The sequence below is a fragment of the Betta splendens genome, chromosome 2 (assembly GCF_900634795.4).
Source record: "Betta splendens chromosome 2, fBetSpl5.4, whole genome shotgun sequence".
NCBI classification, from domain to species: domain Eukaryota; kingdom Metazoa; phylum Chordata; class Actinopteri; order Anabantiformes; family Osphronemidae; genus Betta; species Betta splendens.
The window spans coordinates 6,101,883-6,121,523 of NC_040882.2; the positions used below are offsets into that span (position 1 = coordinate 6,101,883).

Genomic DNA, 19,641 nt, shown 5'->3' on the forward strand with positions numbered 1-19,641 from the left:
TGAGCACAAACAGTCGTCTCCACTGCAACAACATCACAACTAAAGTCTCCAGTAGTAACTTCAATTTACTGCTGCAAGTGAAGAAGGTTCAAGAGATTTGACCAAAACCTTCATGTAGAGACGTCAATAAACAGATTTGATCAGAGATGATCAGCTGCTTCCTTTGATGTCAGCACTTCAGTAGAAGAGGAGCAGCCCCTGAGACCCTCTACAGGATCAGAGCTTTAGCTACTGCTGGATGGAGATTTGATCAATGATCAGAGTGAAGAAAGCTCCTCCTTCACATCACAACTTGAAACACAAATCAACCAGATCAACAAATTGAAACAACACAAATGTTTATCATCGGAGAAAGTTTACATCAGATTGTTCAGAATGATTCAAACTCACTGTGATACAGGTTGGTCTTTAAAATTAATAAAACGCTCATTTGACAAGTCGCTCTTAAAGGACAAACAGCAGGGTCCAGGTCCAGGTCCAGCAGATCCTCGTCTTTGTTGGAACCTGACATAAAAACACCTATGGTGACTCTCACACGTTGAGTCCTAAATGAGCAGTAACAGTAAATCAGTGATGTGTGTGTGACTTGGAGAAAGAATCATCACCTCTGAGCTTTGTTCTGGTTCTCATGGTCCCCACACAGACTGGTTTTAGAGGAAGGGGCTCCCTCCTCTCTGTCCTCACACTGGTTCATGCAGCTGGATTCACACTTCCTGCCTTCATGTGGAGAGAAAACACAAATCATTCATCTTTGCTCCGTCACTGATTGTCTCTTCTTCTGTGGTTCATATCAGTGTCAGCTGGATGCAGTCAGACAGTGGGAGGCAGAGGAAGCTGCACCAGTTGCTCTACTTCTGTCAGGGACCACAACCAATCTGATCACATTGACATAAACTAACATTAGGTTGATTGGACTCTCTCCATTGCCCGTAGGTGTGAGTGTGTGGCTGTGAATGGTTGTCTGTCTCCCAGAGGCAGCCTACGAACATGCCCTTCTGTAATGTTTATACCCACCTCAAAAGCAGTTCAAGTCAATCAAAGAAGAGAAATATGCTTTATATATAAGTTACAAGATAGACAAATAGATGAACTTTATTGATCCCACAGCAGCGAAATTCAACTGCTGAACAAGAAGGCAGCAAAGGGATTGTGCAGGATTGCAGGAAAAAAAATGCACATAAACATTTACATTTAACATTTACATTTAGATTGGTCCGTGCATGAAGTGCCATTTACTATTCATGTGTAAAATGAAAATTGACTAACGTCTTTTTATGCTCTGTTTCGTTTCCATAAGTCGGTAAAACACATTTTCGATATATTGATTTACTCATTCTCCTTTTCTCCACTTTCAAAACCAAATAAGAAAAAGGGAAACCGGGGGCGGGGCCAGTCACCAGACTTTCACAATAAAATGCCCAAGAGCATTTGAAGCGCAACATCGACAATTATTTGTAACTCCTGAAGGGTTGCGGTCGTGTTTTGACACACAATGAGACCCACATTGTTAACCTAAACCTTTTTTAAGAAATGACCTGCAATTGCACATTTATGCACCAGGTGGAGCAGTGATGTGTAATCCAGGCCCACAGGTAGACTGGAAGTGCATGAGGTTTGTGTATGTATATATATATATATATATATACACACACACACACACTCTATTCTCACCCTCCGCGGGTGGTCTCATCCACTTTCCAAGCTCGGGTCCTCTACCAGAGGCCAGGGAGCTTGAGGGTTCTGCGCAGTATCCTTGCTGTTCCTAGGATTGCACTTTTCTGGACTGAGATTTCGGATGTTTTTCCAGGGATCTGTCGTAGCCACTCCTCCAGTTTGGGGGTCACAGCCCCTAGTGCTCCGATCACCACAGGCACCACTGTGGCCTTCACCTTCCAAGCCTTCTCCAGTTCTTCTCTGAGCCCTTGGTATTTCTCTAGTTACTCATGTTCCTTTTTCCTGATGTTGCCATCGCTTGGTATTGCCACATCCACCACTACGGCTTTCCTCTGCTCTTTATCCACCCCCACAATGTCTGGTTGGTTCGCCATTACCATTCTGTCAGTCTGGATCTGGAAGTCCCACAGGATCTTGGCTCGCTCGTTCTCTACCACCTTGGGAGGTGTTTCCCACTTTGACCTTGGGGTTTCCAGTCCATACTCCGCGCAGATGTTCCTGTATACTATGCCAGCCACTTGGTTATGGCGTTCCATGTATGCTTTGCCTGCCAGCATCTTACACCCTGCAGTTATGTGCTGGACCGTCTCTGGGGCCTCTTTGCACAGTCTACACTTTGGGTCTTGTCTGGTGTGGTAGATCTGGGCCTCTATGGCTCTGGTGCTCAGGGCCTGCTCCTGTGCAGCCAGGATGAGTGCCTCTGTGCTGTCCTTCAGCCCAGCCCTTTCAAGCCATTGGTAGGATTTGTTGAGATCAGCCACTTCAGTTATGTTCCGGTGGTACATCCCGTGCAAGGGCTTGTCCTCCCATGATGGTCCCTCTTCCAGCATCTCATCCTCTGTTCTCCACTGCCTGAGACATTCACTCAGCACGTCATCTGTCGGGGCCTTATCCTTGATGTACTTATGGATCTTGGATGTTTCATCCTGGATAGTGGCTCTCACGCTCACTAGTCCTCGGCCTCCTTCCTTGCGGCTAGCGTACAGTCTCAGGGTGCTGGATTTGGGGTGGAACCCTCCATGCATGGTGAGGAGCTTTCGTGTCTTAACATCTGTGGTCTGTATCTCTTCCTTTGGCCACCTTATTATTCCTGCAGGGTATCTGATCACTGGCAGAGCGTAGCTGTTTATTGCCCGGGATTTGTTCTTGCCATTGAGCTGGCTTCTTAGGACTTGCCTTACTCGTTGGAGGTATTTGGCTGTTGCTGCATTCCGTGTTGCCTGTTCAAGGTTGCCGTTTGCCTGTGGTATTCCAAGGTACTTGTAATTGTCCTCATTGTCTGCTATTGTTCCTTCTGGGAGTGAGACCCCTTCTGTGTGGATTACCTTGCCTCTCTTTGTCACCATCCTCCCACATTTCTCGAGCCCGAATGACATCCCGATGTCCGAGCTGTAGATCCTGGTGGTGTGGATCAGCGAGTCGATGTCTCGCTCACTCTTGGCGTACAGCTTGATGTCATCCATGTAGAGGAGGTGACTTATGGTGGCCCCGTTCCGGAGTCGGTATCCATAGCCAGTCTTGTTTATTATTTGGCTGAGGGGGTTCAGACCTATGCAGAACAGCAGTGGGGACAGTGCATCTCCTTGGTATATGCCACATTTGATGGATACTTGGGCAAGTGGCTTCCCATTGGCTTCAAGGGTGGTTCTCCACAACCTCATCGAGTTTGCAATGAAGGCCCTTAGAGTTCTGTTGATGTTGTACAGCTCCAAGCATTCAGTGATCCATGTGTGTGGCATAGGCTTTCTTGTAGTCGATCCAGGCTGTGCACAGGTTGGTGTGTCGCATTCTGCAGTCTTGGGCGACTGTTCTGTCTACCAGGAGTTGGTGTTTGGCTCCTCTGGTATCCTTACCAATGCCCTTCTGTGCTTCGCTCATGTATTGACTCATGTGCCCACTTATCTTAGCTGCGATGATGCCTGACATGAGCTTCCATGTTGTGGAGAGACAGGTTATTGGCCGGTAGTTGGATGGGACTGTGCCCTTTGAGGGATCCTTCATTATCAGGATCGTTCGCCCTTCGGTTAGCCATTCAGGGTGAGTCCCATCCCTTAGCAGCTGGTTCATTTGTGCTGCCAGGCGCTCATGGATTGCAGTGAGCTTCTTTAGCCAGTAGGCGTGGATCATGTCAGGGCCAGGTGCTGTCCAGTTTTTCATACCTGAGACTCTATGTTGGATGTCTGCCACTGTGATAGTCACTGGATTCTGTTCAGGGAGGTTGCTGTGGTCTTCCCTCAGATCCACCAGCCACTGTGCATCACTGTTGTGTGATGCCTCCCTTTCCCATATACCCTTCCAGTACTGTTCAGTTTCCAGCCTTGGTGGGTCTGCTCTGTTGTTATTACCCTGCCATTGAGAGTACACTTTCGCAGGTTGTGTTGCGAACAGCCGGTTTATTCGTCTGGCTTCGTTATCTCTGGTGTATCTCTTTAGGCAGCTGGCCAAGGCTTGTAGCCTTTGCTTGGCAGTTTCGAGTGCTTCAGGTATGGTCATCTGGCTGTACCTCTTGGGCATCGGTCTTTTCATTGCACCTCTCTGGGCCTCTGTCATTTGGCTCACTTCCCTCCGAGCTGCCTTGATTTTTGCCTCCAACCTTCGTCTCCATTCCAGCAGAGAAGACGTGCTCTGACACAGACACTGGTTGAAACAACAGGAGAGGCTTCAGACGTGATCGGCCCAAAAGAGCTGCATCTGAGGATCCAGGAAAGGTCTGTCATCGAGGAACAACTGTCCCATTGAAAGGCTTCACCCACTGGCGCTCACATCAGACTGATGGTTGGGGAAGGAGGAAGGTGACGGTTCCTTTTCACGTGACGTACAAGACGGTACCGCAAACACACACACACATTCATACACGCAATGAAGAAACACGCTTACAGCTGATACACGCTCAAATTCATGTTCATGCTTATCTGCTCGCAATGAAGAATCGCTTTTGTCATGATCTGGGTTTTTGTTCTAGTTGTTTCCTGTTGTCACGCCATGTCCTGTTTTATTTTGTTAAACTTCCTGTTCTCTGTCAGCTGTCACTTACCTGTTCCCAGTATCCACACCTGTCAGTAATTACGTAATCACTCTGTGTATTTAGCCACCACCTGTTCCCATAGTCCTTTGCCAGATTGTCGTGTTTCCTGAGTATCTCGAGTTTCCTGAGTTTCGTTAGTTTCATGAGTTTCGTGTCCGTGTTCGTCGCATATTTTCCCTGTTTGCCTGTACCGTCATTTCCTGTCTGCACCTGGACTAACCAACTGACCGTGAGTTCGCTTAATCCCTGTCTGTACCTTAGCCAAGATCTTCCGTGTATCGAACCTCGCCTGCGTACTGGACTCGAGATCGCCTGCTCTCTTTTGTACCTTTTGCTGAGCCTTTAGTGTATGACCTGGACCGTCTGACCCCGCTTATAGCAATAAACCTGTGTTTTGATCATTAACCTGCCTCGGTGCTGCGCATGTGGGTCCTTTATCTGCCGATCCGTGACAGAACAATCTGGCCAGACTTGGACCCAGCCAGCACTCAGCCTCCGGTCAGGTCAGTGACTGTTTTTTCTGGCTCCTTTTTTTTAAACGGCGAGTATCATTCACCCGAGGGAGCATGGAGTTTACCTGCGCCGAGCTACCTAGCGACCTCCAAGTTTATTTTAAAATCCTCGCGGAGGATTACCGACGGGCGGTTAACCCGGAGAACCAGCGCAGCGCCGTGGAGGTGGCGATATTGACTTTGGAGGACGAGGACAGCGTGTTAGAGCGCCCCAGTGTTCGTCGCCTCTATGAGCGATTGTGCGCAAGGTTCAATGAGCTAAGCGACGCGCTCCGCACCACGCCAGCGCCGGTCGCACCGCCGATGGTTTCGGTTTCATCCTCCCAGCCCCGTCGGACCGTCATGATTGCACCAGCCTGCCCAGCTCCACGTTTACTCCGCTGGGAGGACTTCCTGCACTCGTGCGATCCCCTGTCTCCGCAGTCTCCAGTCCAGCTGCGCGCTGTTCAGTCTTCAGTCCAGCCGCGCGCTGTTCAGTCTCCAGTTCAGCCGTGTTTTGCCCAGTCGCCGGTTCAGTCGTGTTTTGCCCAGTCTCCAACTCAGTCGTGTTTTGCCCAGTCTCCAGCTCAGTCGTGTTTTGCCCAGTCCCCAGCTCAGTCGTGTGTTTCCCAGTCCCCAGGTCCGCCATGCTCCGCTCAGGCTCCAGTCGCCGTTCAGCCTCGCCACGCTCATGCTCTAGTGCAGCCCTGTCACGCTCAGGTTCCAGCCCCAGTCCAGTCGAGCCCAGTCCAGGTTTCAGCCCAGTCGAGCCCAGTCCAGGTTTCAGCCCAGTCGAGCCCAGTCCAGGTTTCAGTCCAGTCGAGCCCAGTCCAGTCGAGCCCAGTCCAGTCGAGCCCAGTCCAGTCGGGTCACGTCCAGGGCCCCGTTCAGTCCGGTCACGTCCAGGGCCCCGTTCAGTCCGGTCACGCTCAGGTCCAGTCGAGTCTAGCCCACGTTCCAGTCCAGTCGAGTCACATCCCAGTCCAGTCCAGTCACGCTCAGTCCTTGTCCCAGTCAGAGGGCACCGTCCGTCTGACGACTGTTAGTTCCACCCAATCAGGCCCGACGTCTCCTCCGTCGAGCTCGGCAGCTGTAAACAGTCATGCCGGCTCCGGAGGGGACGCCGTCCCACTTCCTGTCCCCGTCGGCTCCAGTAAGGACGCCGTTTCAGTCCCTGCCGGCTCCTGTGAGGAGCCTGAGGGCAGCGCCGCCGGCTCCTGTGAGGAGCCTGAGAGCAGCGCCGCCGGCTCTAGTAAGGACGCCGTTCCTGTTCCTGTCGGCCATGTTGAGGCCGTTCCTGTTGGCCATGTTGAGGCCGTTCCTGTTCCTGTCGGCCATGTTGAGGCCGTTCCTGTTCCTGTCGGCCATGTTGAGGCCGTTCCAGTCCCTGTCGGCCATGTTGAGGCCGTTCCAGTCCCTGTCGGCCATGTTGAGGCCGTTCCAGTCCCTGTCGGCCATGTTGAGGCCGTTCCAGTTCCTGTCGGCCAAATAGCGGTCGTTCCTGTCCCTGTCGGCCAAGTAGCGGTCGTTCCAGTCCCCGTCCCTGTCGGCCAAGTAGCGGTCGTTCCAGCCCCCGTCCCTGTCGGCCAAGTAGCAGTCGTTCCAGTCCCCGTCCCTGTCGGTTCCGTAGTTCCTGTCGGCCAAGTAGCGGTCGTTCCAGTCCCTGTCACCCTCGGAGCCGCAGCGCCCGCCGGCCTCCAGGAGGAGGCGGCGCCTGCTGCAGCGCCCGCCGGCCTCCAGGAGGAGGCGGCGCCTGCTGCAGCGCCCGCCGGCCTCCAGGAGGAGGCGGCGCCTGCTGCAGCGCCCGCCGGCCTCCAGGAGGAGGCGGCGCCTGCTGCAGCGCCCGCCGGCCTCCAGGAGGAGGCGGCGCCTGCTGCAGCGCCCGCCGGCCTCCAGGAGGAGGCGGCGCCTGCTGCAGCGCCCGCCGGCCTCCAGGAGGAGGCGGCGCCTGCTGCAGCGCCCGCCGGCCTCCAGGAGGAGGCGGCGCCTGCTGCAGCGCCCGCCGGCCTCCAGGAGGAGGCGGCGCCTGCTGCAGCGCCCGCCGGCCTCCAGGAGGAGGCGGCGCCTGCTGCAGTCCCTGCGCACCTCCAGGAGGAGGTCGCGCCAGCTGCAGTCCCTGCGCACCTCCAGGAGGAGGTCGCGCCAGCTGCAGTCCCTGCGGACCTCCAGGAGGGGGTCGCGCCAGCTGCAGTCCCGGCGGACCTCCAGGAGGGGGTCGCGCCCGTCGCAGTCCGGCGGACCTCCAGGAGGGGGTCGCGCCCGTCGCAGTCCCGGCGGACCTCCAGGAGGGGGTCGCGCCCGTCGCAGTCCCGGCGGACCTCCAGGAACCGATGCTGATGCGGCCGGAGCTGGGCCGCCAGGAACCGATGCTGATGCGGCCGGAGCCGAGCCGCCAGGAACCGATGCAGGTGCAGCGGGAGCTGCGACGGGCGCGACCCCCTCCTGGAGGTCCGCCGGGACTGCGACGGGCGCGACCCCCTCCTGGAGGTCCGCCGGGACTGCGACGGGCGCGACCCCCTCCTGGAGGTCCGCCGGGACTGCGACGGGCACGACCCCCATCAGCATCGGTACCTGGCGGCCCGGCTCCAGCCGCATCAGCATCGGTTCCTGGCGGCCCGGCTCCGGCCGCATCAGCATCGGTTCCTGGCGGCCCGGCTCCGGCCGCATCAGCATCGGTTCCTGGCGGCCCGGCTCCGGCCGCATCAGCACCTGTTTCTCGTCGCGGTGGTCCAAGGAGGACGCCGCTGGTTCCTGTTCCTCGTCGCGGTGGTCCAAGGAAGACGCCGCTGGTTCCTGTGTCTCGTCGCGGAGGTCCAAGGAAGACGCCGCTGGTTCCTTTGTCTCGTCGCGGAGGTCCAAGGAGGACGTCTCCGGTTCCTGCCTCGTCCTTGTCTCGGCTGCCGGACTGGTGGCCTCGCCCTCGGCGCCTCCTGCTGCGTGGATGGCGCTGCCTCCTGCGGCGACGTCCGCCTCGACTCCTCAGCCCCTCGGATCGGCGTCCGCCTGGAGGACGTCGCCATTCGGGGTGGTCCCCGGGGACGTCGGCCCAGCTCAAGGGCACTAAGAGGGCCACCCGGGCTCAGCAGCGGCTGAGCAGGATTTCGCCACGCCTTCACCCCCCGTGAGGGAACCCCTGGACTTCGTGTCTTCCCCGTTCGTGGACTTTGTTATGTGGACTCTTGTTTTGGCCCTCCTCCGGTCCTCCCTCCACCCTCCCTGCTCGTTCCCCGTGAGGGGTAGGGATTCGGTCCCTCCTCCTGGGACCACCCTCCGCCCGCCCTGGTTTGGGGGGGGGGGGCTTCCGTGGGCGCCGTGGAAGGCGCCATGGGGGGGGGGGGGGGGTACTGTCATGATCTGGGTTTTTGTTCTAGTTGTTTCCTGTTGTCAGGCCATGTCCTGTTTTATTTTGTTAAACTTCCTGTTCTCTGTCAGCTGTCACTTACCTGTTCCCAGTATCCACACCTGTCAGTACGTAATCACTCTGTGTATTTAGCCACCACCTGTTCCCATATTCCTTTGCCAGATTGTCGTGTTTCCTGAGTATCTCAAGTTTCCTGAGTTTCGTTAGTTTCATGAGTTTCGTGTCCGTGTTTGTCGCGTATTTTCCCTGTTTGCCTGTACCGTCATTTCCTGTCTGCACCTGGACTAACCAACTGACCGTGAGTTCGCTTAATCCCTGTCTGTACCTTAGCCAAGATCTTCCGTGTATCGAACCTCGCCTGCGTACTGGACTCGAGATCGCCTGCTCCCCTTTGTACCTTTTGCTGAGCCTTTAGTGTATGACCTGGACCGTCTGACCCCGCTTATAGCAATAAACCTGTGTTTTGATCATTATCCTGCCTCGGTGCTGCGCATGTGGGTCCTTTATCTGCCGATCCGTGACAGCTTTTTGCTCAAAAAAAAAATCCCACAGAGTGATTTTACAATGATGACAAACAGCTAAACGACAACTGCTGCATGACTTTGCAGTCTGATGGGTTTAAACTATTTTAACTTGCAACTAATTCAGTAATAAAATCCTTCATGTTTCTAAAAATACTTGTGCACAATATAGGTTTGTCTGGCCAGACTATAGAAAAACAAAACCAGACTGTAGAAAAACAAAACAGACTATAGGAAGACTGAGACTGACTGAAACAGACTATTAATGACTATTAAAGGGAAGACGACTATTAGAGAGAAGTAATAATAATTACTGTACGTACCAGACTATTAAAGAAAACTTATTTTTTCACTGTCTTATGCAACATCTGACAGCGAGACACCTTGAGATTTATTGTTGCTTTCAAATTTATGCCCAGTTAATTTTTAGGAAGAGATCTCATGTGTAGTTTAGGTATTTGATTGATTTCCACTCCAGACGGAGTGCAGGTCACATCTACAGACATTCTAAATAATCCCTCTTTTGTTAGTGTTAACTTCAGCTCAGCTGTGCTCTTATCATTGGCTGCTGAGGGGGGGCTGTAACTGAGGCCCTCACACAGGCTGCATCACAGCCTGTTTATGATTTCACACACACTCAAACTGACCTCAACTTCCCTCTATTGGGATGAACACAGGTCTGCGCTTGCGATTTCTTTTACTAACGAACAAAAAAGATTTTTATTTTTATTCTACAGCTCCACACGTCCCTCTGTGAAAACATGATGGAGACAGATGACAGGACGTGGGTCCTTTCGTGAACAGATGTCAACGGGGTGGAGACTGGTGAACGACTTCTGACCCCATGTGATGTATTCACCTACTTTGCATACTTTAGAAAACTTTTTTTTATTCTGCCCGTCATGTGCAGCAAACAGTGAACTGGGTACCTCCACATTCTAATGACACACATTACACGCTTTTGTTTTTATTTTCATTTCAGAGGACGCTCTGACCCAACACTCAGCCTTACAGGAAGCCCTGCTTCCCTGTGGCTCACACACAGACATGATGTAGGTTCAATCAGAGGATGTGAACCAGTGGTCATCACACCTAAATCTGACCACAGACCATGTAAACAACAACACAGTCTTAAAGGAAGCCATAGATGGCGTTACTGCAGACACCACTAAGCTACAGAAACATTGGATGCTACAGGCCACAAAGAGAGCCTGTTTAAATTACACTTTGTTCAGACAAAGGTTATTTTCTGGGTCATTGTAATTACAGCTGATGGCAAATCCATCTCACCCAACAGAGTTGAAGCAATTTGAGACCTGCCTAAACCGTGCACGTACAAACAGCTTGTCTTTTCTAGGTTTTTGTTCTTATTGTAGGACTTTCGTTCCTAACTTTACTGTCTTTGAGGCCCAACTCAGGGTTCTGATGCAGACGTCTTCATCGTCCACTTCTTGTCTCACATGGATGTCTGAGACTGAACAACGTTCACCGACCTCATGCTTGCTCTTCAGTCGACTCCTACTTTGGGTCTTCCTGATCTGACCCTACGCGACCTTTCACTCAAACAGTGGATGAGAAATCAAGTTGTACGACTTCTGTTCTTTTGTCCTCATACTGTGTCCTTGATTCTTTTGGAATAGATCACATCTTTCTACAGCCTGATGGCTTAGATGCAACACCACCTTGCTCAACATGCTGAACATTATTATCAAGAGGTCGTCTTGAAGTCTGGCTCTTTGCTAAAACACTACTCTGCTCAGGCTGCAGAGTTGATCGTATTGACTGAAGCTGGTAAACTAGCAGAAGGAGAGTCTGTTACCATCTACACAGATTCCACAGATGCTTGTGACACTTTGATTCTCTGTGGAAGCATAGGAAGCTTTGAAGTTTGATTGCAAACCTATCTTACATCATGATAAGGTTCTGCTTTGCTGGATGCTGTCCTGCTGTCTACAGCTAATGCTGTTTGTAACTGTCCAACATCAGTGACGACTTTGTTTCTGCCGACATGCAGCTGCAGACGCTGCTGCGAAGGTCGCTGCCCAACAACCCCTCCCTCTCCTGATCCTTGTTCCCTCTCTCCAACTCTCTCTACCCTCTCTTCCTCTCTCTCCCTGTGCTTTAAACATTTTCTACCTCACAGGAACGCAGACTCTGGCAGACGAATGGTTCCACCTGTAGCCATGGAGTCTGGTTTGGGCCTGATGGCAGCCGTGCCGCCCAAACACTTTTTCCGCACAGTTCAGATTTACTAACAGGTGAAAACAGGCGAAAGGACCAGGGGACTGGGCGATCGTTAAGGAGTTCAGGAGGAAGCATTGGGACTCCAAACGGTGGCGAAGCCCCTTCCAGGTCCTTCGACCCACACGGCTGAAAGATCGCAGAGAGAGCGACTTGAATCCACTCCATCCAGGAAGGTCCCGGATCCGACAGACGACCCTCCATCCACATCCCACGGAGAAAACCACCACTGACGAAAAGAATTAAGAAGGACGTCCCTCGCTGTGCTCACACACGCACTGAGGCGAGGCTGCATTGACCGTTCAGCTAAAGGTGTGAGCCAAGCGCCGCCTGAAGCTGCGCCGGTGAATCACACTATCAGACCATACATCTACACACACGCTCCTGAGAAAACACACACACGAGCAGCCTTGAGTTGCCGACGCTGGACGACGTGTAGACTCTTCACATCACGGGAGTGACAGTGACTCAGACGACATTGGGAGGAAACCTGGCGGTGATAACGAATCCCAAGTGTCTCTGTGATCAGCTGATCACAACCTGAAGAACTCCAACGAACTGGCAATACATCAACACACAGGTTGGAAACAATCTAACGCTACTGTTCAACAGGAAGAAGCAGATTGTTACGAGACATCAATTGTAAACATGCTTTGTTAGACTTCATTTTATGTTACTTGGATTGTTGCCTTTATCATATGATGTTTCTATGTAACTTTACACAATACTTTTGAATGAGAAAATTTCACATAATTCACAACACTGAGTTTAAATATCCTAAAGTTGATTTGGTGTTTAATTTGCTCACAATCACTTATTCACTGCTACAATTAGTTTTTATCCTTCATCTACAGATGACAGAGGTTATGAGACAAAACGCATCATCATTCTGGTTAAATCCCTGAATCTCCTATTCGCTCTAGACGCAAATGTACAATTAAAGATCCAAAAGCATTAAATCTATCTTAAGAATATATGAAACAGAACCCCATCGGAAACCTATGGCTATCATACATTAATTGTCTTTATTACATTACAATTGAATGGCCGTAGACATGTTGTTAGCAGAGAAAAGAGGCGTTTGTGTTATGTTTGGAGACGCATGTTGTACTTACATCCTGAATAACACTGATTCTAATGGTATTGTGGCGAAGGCGCTACACGGCCTTCAGAATCTCAGCTAACTCTGGTATAGATTCTTCCTCTTGGAATTGGCTAGACGAAATGTCTGGAAAATGGAAATCTGTTCTCATGTCCACAGCTGTTTCCTTTATAATTGAGATGGCTGTGGTTCTCTTGTTTGGTTTTTGCGTTATCCCACTGGTTAGAGGTCTCATCATGCGTGCGACCTCAGCAACACTCTCGTATGAGATGACACAATGCACTATGTTCAAAAACCCCAACTCTAATTCACTTAATGACTTTGACGATGGTCTTAGGCCATCGGATCACGAAATATAATCTGATACGAAAATGATTATGGGCTCATTTTCTTCACATGCCGATACAAAAGTTATTCTTGTATAACTACCCACCAAAAACAGCTCCCAACCTTTTGTCCCTTAGTTACTTCCATTTTATGTGAAGGTGTATTTTGAATCTTGATGAGTTAATACCCTTATTGTTTCATTTGCAAGGATCTTTTATTATTACAGAATGTGATGTTGACAATTTTTATTCCTTTATGGTTTGATTAATGTGTAATCAAAAGGGGGGAGTGTTATGGCAAAAATTGTCTCTTCCTTATTTCTATGTCTCTTCCTTATTTTTATGTGTCTTCCTTATTTCTATGCATTTCTATGCAGTTATTATACGAGTTATGACTTATGTTCTGCAATTAATATCTTATGTTTTGTCTTACTGTATGCATTTGACATTTCACCTAGATTGTTCAATGGTTGTCTCTGCCTGATAGACTCTCAACTCTAGCTCCCAAACCCAAGGTCGGGGAGTTGTGTCTCTGTCTGTTGAGACTTGGTGCTCCTTTCTCACAGATAGTTGGACGTCAGCGATGCAGGTGTGAGAAAGTAAAAATCTTCACACACACTGCGACAGGGAGGAGATGGTGCATGTAATTTGATTGGGTTGGAAAGACATTCCACCCTAGTCGGACAGAGAAGCTAAAAGGCAGAAGCAACTTGAGGATCGTGGACTCTTTGCATCACACCTTCGTGGTGTGTGCACTGATCTCCTGTAATGGAAAAATTTTGCCTTGTGCTGTTTCTTATCCAACACACTTGTCATGTGCTGGTTAGGTGCAATACTGAACATTCTTACACAAACAAATAATCTCTTGTGCCCTGACGTACATCAAGTCTAAACATCTGATGCTCCATTTGACTGACTAATAATTTCTGATATATGTTTGTCCTTTACACCCGGACTCTGGCTCCATCCTATCTGACTCCCCACCAGACCCAAGGCTGTTAAAGCAAATGCATCTTGTCTTGGAAGCTCGGTGTTCCTTCCTTTGGATAACAAGACATGACGATGCAGAAGTGAGAAAGCAAACATTCTCACTCACAGCGAGATAAGGTGGCGCAAACAATTCCATTGCTGCAGAGAGACATTCCACCAGAGCCAGAGAAAGGGGTTAAAAGGCAGAAGCAACTTGAGGATCGTGGGCTCTTTGCATCACACCTTCGTGGTGTGTGCACTGATCTCCCCAGCTGGTTTTTGGTTTGTTGATGTGCACGATCAACATCCATGCTTTTTATTTGCTTTCCCCATTATTTTTATTTTCTTTATTATTTCAATAAATCGCACAAAAGGACAACTCTCTCTCATCTACTTCTTTATGGAAAATTTCCACCACAGAAATTGGCGTCTACGAACAGGATCCCGCGGCAGGTCGTCTGGACGGTGTGACCAGGGACGATAGTCCTGAGGACTAGGGTCGCTCAGCCTCCAAACCTCTACAGACATTCAGAGCTGGGAGGACTGCTCACCCGTCTGGATCGCCTCTGACGAGATCCACGAACTCAGATTCAAACTCAAATCCTAATTTGGCTCGGCTCGGTGAGAGAGATTCCTTTGATTTGGGAAAAACAAAAAGATTGGAACTTTTATTTTTAATTTAGCTGAAACATTTCAATTGGTTGAAAAAAAAAGGGAAAGAAATCTTCTATTTGGTTGAAACACTAAATTTGAAAAAGGAAAATTAATTAGATCGAGAAAAAGAGAAAAAAAAAAATCCCAATAATACATGTTCTTAATTAGGTGAAAGTCTGCTCTGGGTGGTGAGACGTCGGTTGCTAAGGGTTGGCTCGTGGAACCGAGCTTCCGTCTGTACTGAGGATACAGACATGTTTTTTTGATCTGTGCGTGGTCCACACGTGGGGGACTGAGTATAAAAGACGGCTTCTGAAAGAGGGAGCGCGTTTGCAGAGTGAAGTATTTTCAAGATACGAGGGACCCGGGCCTAGAGGGGCCTAACGTTGAGGAAATACTTCGGGAAAGGCTCTGTCGCCAGATCAGGTTGGTTCCCTTTTTACGGAGACGTCCGATAAAAAGGCATTTTGGGAAGGTTCCGGCCGGAACACACAAAAAATCTAAGGCAGGAAACCGCCGGACTCTGAAAGACGGGTTCGGGGCAATTTGAGTCTTCACCACCAGACAGAAACCGTACAAAACTAAACGTAATTAAAGTAAATATGGTTATTAGTGCGTTTCATGTTTCCATGAGTGGGAAACTGGTTATGGGTTCAAAAGGAGAATCGCTTTGTGTAAGGACATATGCACCTTAAAAGAAAAATTAGAGACAAAAGAAAATACTTGAAAAAGCAAAACTATCAAAACTAAAGCCCTAAAAGAAACAAAAGATGAGAGTAACAGGAAAAAAGGAGATAACAACTCTGGGGAAGAATTGTTTGCACTCTGCCACAGACACACATACACCACACACACACGTCATGTCAAGATCAAATGCTCCCACTGTTTCTGCTCTCTATTCTAATGCAGAACTGAGCGCGATGAGGGTAAATCCGGATCTGGACTCCTTTCCCACCATCAGCAGAAGAACCGAAGGAGAAGAAGCGCCCGACCAACAACCAGAACAGGGTGGAAGCTCTGACACCACAGCAGCTGGAGGACACAGACCACAGCATGGACGCCTCAGCGACTCCCACAACGTCTGCAGCCATCACGTTCTGGGATCATCAGATGAACCAGCTACTACAAGCGTGTGTGTCTGACACAGACACCTGCTTATGACAATCAGCAAAGGAAAACAAGGACAGAGCAACAGCAGAGAAGACGTGCTCTGACACAGACACTGGTTGAAACAACAGGAGAGGCTTCAGACGTGATCGGCCCAATAGAGCTGCATCCAAGCATCCAGGAAAGGTCTGTCATCGAGGAACAACTGTCCCATTGAAAGGCTTCACCCGCTGGCGCTCACATGAGACTGATGGTTGGGGAAGGAGGAAGGTGACGGTTCCTTTTCACGTGATGTACAAGACGGTACCGCAAACATACACACACATTCATACATGCAATGAAGAAACACGCTTACAGCTGATACACGCTCAAATTCATGTTCATGCTTATCTGCTCGCAATGAAGAATCGCTTTTTGCTCAAAAAATCCCACAGAGTGATTTTAAAATGATGACAAACAGCTAAATGACAACTGCTGCATGACTTTACAGTCTGATGGGTTTAAACTATTTTAACTTGCAACAAATTCAGTAATAAAATCCTTCATGTTTCTAAAAGGGTTTGTGCACAATATAGGTTTGTCTGGCCAGACTATAGAAAAACAAAATCAGACTATAGAAAAACAAAACAGACTATAGGAAGACTGAGACTGACTGAAACAGACTATTAATGACTATTAAAGGGAAGACGACTATTAGAGAGAAGTAATAATAATTACTGTACGTACCAGACTATTAAAGAAAAACTAATTCTTTCACTGTCTTGTGCAACATCTGACAGCAAGACACCTTAACATTCATTTTTGCTTTCAAACTTGTGCCCAGTTAAATTTTTAGGAAGAGATCTCATGTAGTTTAGATATTTGATTGATTTCCACTCCAGACGGAGTGCAGGTTACGTCTACAGACATTCTAAATAATCCCTCTTTTGTTGGTGTTAACTTCAGCTCAGCTGTGCTCTTATCATTGGCTGCTGAGGGGGGGCTGTAACTGAGGCCCTCACACAGGCTGCATCACAGCTTGTTTATGATTTCACACACACACACACACTCAAACTGACCTCAACTTCCCTCTTTTGGGATGAACACAGGTCTGCGCTTGCGATTTCTCTTACTAACGAACAAAAATATTTTTGATGTTTATTTTACAGTTCCACATGTCCCTCTGTGAAAACATGATGGAGACAGATGACAGGACGTGGGTCCTTTCGTGAACAGATGTCAACGGGGTGGAGACTGGTGAACGACTTCTGACCCCATGTGACGTATTCACCTACTTTGCATAGTTTTAGAAAACTTATTTTTATTCTGCCTGTTATGTGCAGCAAACAGTGAACTTGGTACCTCCACATTCTAATGACACACTACATGCTTTTGTTTTTATTTTTATTTTTCAGAGGACGCTCTGACCCAACACTCAGCCTTACAGGAAGCCCTGCTTCCCTGTGGCTCACACACAGACATGATGTAGGTTCGATCAGAGGATGTGAACCAGTGGTCATCACACCTAAATCTGACCACAGACCATGTAAACAACAACACCCTCTTAAAGGAGCCATAGATGGTGTTACTGCAGACACCACTAAGCTACAGAAACATTGGATGCTACAGGCCACAAAGAGAGCCTGTCTAAATTACACTTTGTTCAGACAAAGGTTATTTTCTGGGTCATTGTAATTACAGCTGATGGCAAATCCATCTCACCCAACAGAGTTGAAGCAATTTGAAACCTGCCTAAACCGTGCACGTAAAAACAGCTGATATCTTTTCTAGGTTTTTGTTCTTGTTGTAGGACTTTCGTTCCTAACTTTACTGTCTTTGAGGCCCCACTCAGGGTTCTGATGCAGACGTCTTCATCGTCCACTTCTTGTCTCACATGGACGTCTGAGGCTGAACAACGTTCACCGACCTCATGCTTGCTCTTCAGTCGGCTCCTACTTTGGGTCTTCCTGATCTGACCCTACGCAACCTTTCACTCAAACAGTGAATGAGAAATCAGGTTGTACGACTTCTGTTCTTTTGTCCTCATACTTTGATTCTTTTGGAATAGATCACATCTTTCTACAGCCCGATGGCTTAGATGCAACACCACCTTACTCAACATGCTGAACATTACTATCAAGAGGCCGTCTTGAAGTCTGGCTCTTTGCTAAGACACTACTCTGCTCAGGCTGCAGAGTTGATCACATTGACTGAAGCTAGTAAACGAGCAGAAGGAGAGTCTGTTACCATTTACACGGACTCCACAGACGCTCTGTGGAAGCATAGGAAGCTTTTTTGAAGTCTAATTGCAAACCTATCTCACATCATGATTAGGTTCTGCTTTGCTGGACGCTGTCCTGCCACCTACAGCTAATGCTGTTTTTACATCATCAGTGACGACTTTGTTTCTGCCGACATGCAGCTGCAGACGCTGCTGCGAAGGACGACAACCCCTCCCTCTCCTGATCCTCGTTTCCTCTCCTCTTCCTTGTTCCCTCTCTCCAACTCTCTCTATCCTTTCCTTCCTTTCTTCCTCTCTCCCTGTGCTTTAAACATTTTCTACCTCGCAGGAACGCAGACTCTGACTGACGAATGGTTCCACCTGTAGCCATGGAGTCTGGTTTGGGCCTGATGACACGCCGTGCCGCCCAAACACCTTTTCCCCATAATTCAGATTTCCCAACAGGTGAAAGCAGGCGACAGGACCATTACACCATCCAACCAGGGCACTGGGTGATCGTTAAGGAGTTCAGGAGGAAGCACTGGGACTCCAAACGGTGGCGAGGCCACTTCCAGGTCCTTCTGACGACCCACACGGCTGAAAGATCGCAGTGAGAGTGACTTGGATCCACTCCATCCACTGCAGGAAGGTCCCGGATCCAACAGACGACCCTCCATCTACATCTACACCACACAAGAAAACCACCACTGACGAAAAGAATTGAGAAGAACGACCCTCGCTGTGCTCACACACGCACTGAGGCGAGGCTGCGTTGACCGTTCAGCTAAAGGTGTGAGCCAAGCGCCGCCTGAAGCTGCGCCGATGAATCACACTATCAGACCATACATCTACACACACGTCCCTGAGAGAACACACACACGAGCAGCCTTGAGTTGCCGACGCTGGACAACGTGTAGACTCTTCACATCACGGGAGTGACAGTGACTCAGACGACATTGGGAGGAAACCTGGCGGTGATAACGAACCCCAAGTGTCTCTGTGATCAGCTGATCACAACCTGAAGAACCCCAATGAACTGTCAATACTTCAACACACAGGTTGGAAACAATCTAACGCTACTGTTCAACAGGACGAAGCAGATTGTTACAAGACATCAATTGTAACCTCGTTGCGTTAGACATTTTATGTTACTCTGATTATTGCCTTGATCATATGATGTTTTCATGTAACTTTGCACACTACTTTTGAATGAGAAAATTTCACATAATTCACAACACTGAGTTTAAATATCCTAAAGTTGACTTGGTGTTTAATTTGCTCACAATCACTTTATTCACTGCTACAATTAGTTTTATCCTTCATCTACAGATGAAAGACAACACAAGCGGAAAAACGCATCATCATTCTGGTTAAATCCCTGAATCTCGTATTCGCTCTAGGCCCAAATGTACAATTAAAGATCCGAAAGCATGAAATCTATCTTAAGAATATATGATACAGAACCCCACCGGAAACCTATGGCTATCATACATTAATTGTCTTTATTACATTACAATTGAATGGCCGTAGACACGTTGTTAGCAGAGGAAAGAGACGTTTGTGTTATGTTTGGAGAGGCATGTTGTACTTACATCCTGAATAACACTGATTCTAATGGTATTGTGGCGAAGGCGCTCCACGACCTTCAGAATCTCAGCTAACTCTGGTATAGGTTCTTTCCCTTGGAAATTGGCTAGACGAAATGTCTGGAAAATGGAAATCTGTCCTCATGTCCACAGCTGTTTCCTTTATAATTGAGATGGCTGTGATTCTCTTGTTTGGTTTTTGCGTTATCCCACTGGTTAAAGGTCTCATCATGCGTGCGACCTCAGCAACACTCTCGTATCAAATGACACAATGAACTATGTTCAAAAACCCCAACTCTAATTCACGTAATGACTTTGACGATGGCTATCTGATCACAAAATATAATCTGGTACAAATATGATTATGGACTTATTTTCTCCACA

The 19,641-nt window shown here is 48.9% G+C and overlaps 1 protein-coding gene and 1 long non-coding RNA gene across 3 annotated transcripts in view; one reads left to right on the forward strand and one right to left on the reverse strand.

The window, feature by feature from the left end:
- The window catches only part of LOC114851101 (NACHT, LRR and PYD domains-containing protein 14-like), a 34,622-nt gene that overhangs the window by 10,475 nt on the left and 4,506 nt on the right, over positions 1-19,641 (reverse strand). Inside the window, exons 2-3 of one of the 2 annotated variants that reach the window (XM_055507089.1) lie at positions 606-717; positions 391-504 (exon numbers count right to left, since the gene is read on the reverse strand). In XM_055507089.1, coding sequence (XP_055363064.1) covers positions 391-504; positions 606-694 — 203 coding nt within the window. In that variant the 5' untranslated portion in view covers positions 695-717. Of the gene's footprint in view, positions 1-390; positions 520-605; positions 718-19,641 lie in introns of both variants that reach the window. The other variant, XM_055507088.1, reaches the window with a different exon arrangement.
- LOC129603845 (uncharacterized) lies at positions 10,976-19,619 on the forward strand. The gene is made up of 2 exons (XR_008694073.1): positions 10,976-14,951; positions 15,274-19,619. It is a non-coding gene; the product is annotated as an uncharacterized LOC129603845 (long non-coding RNA).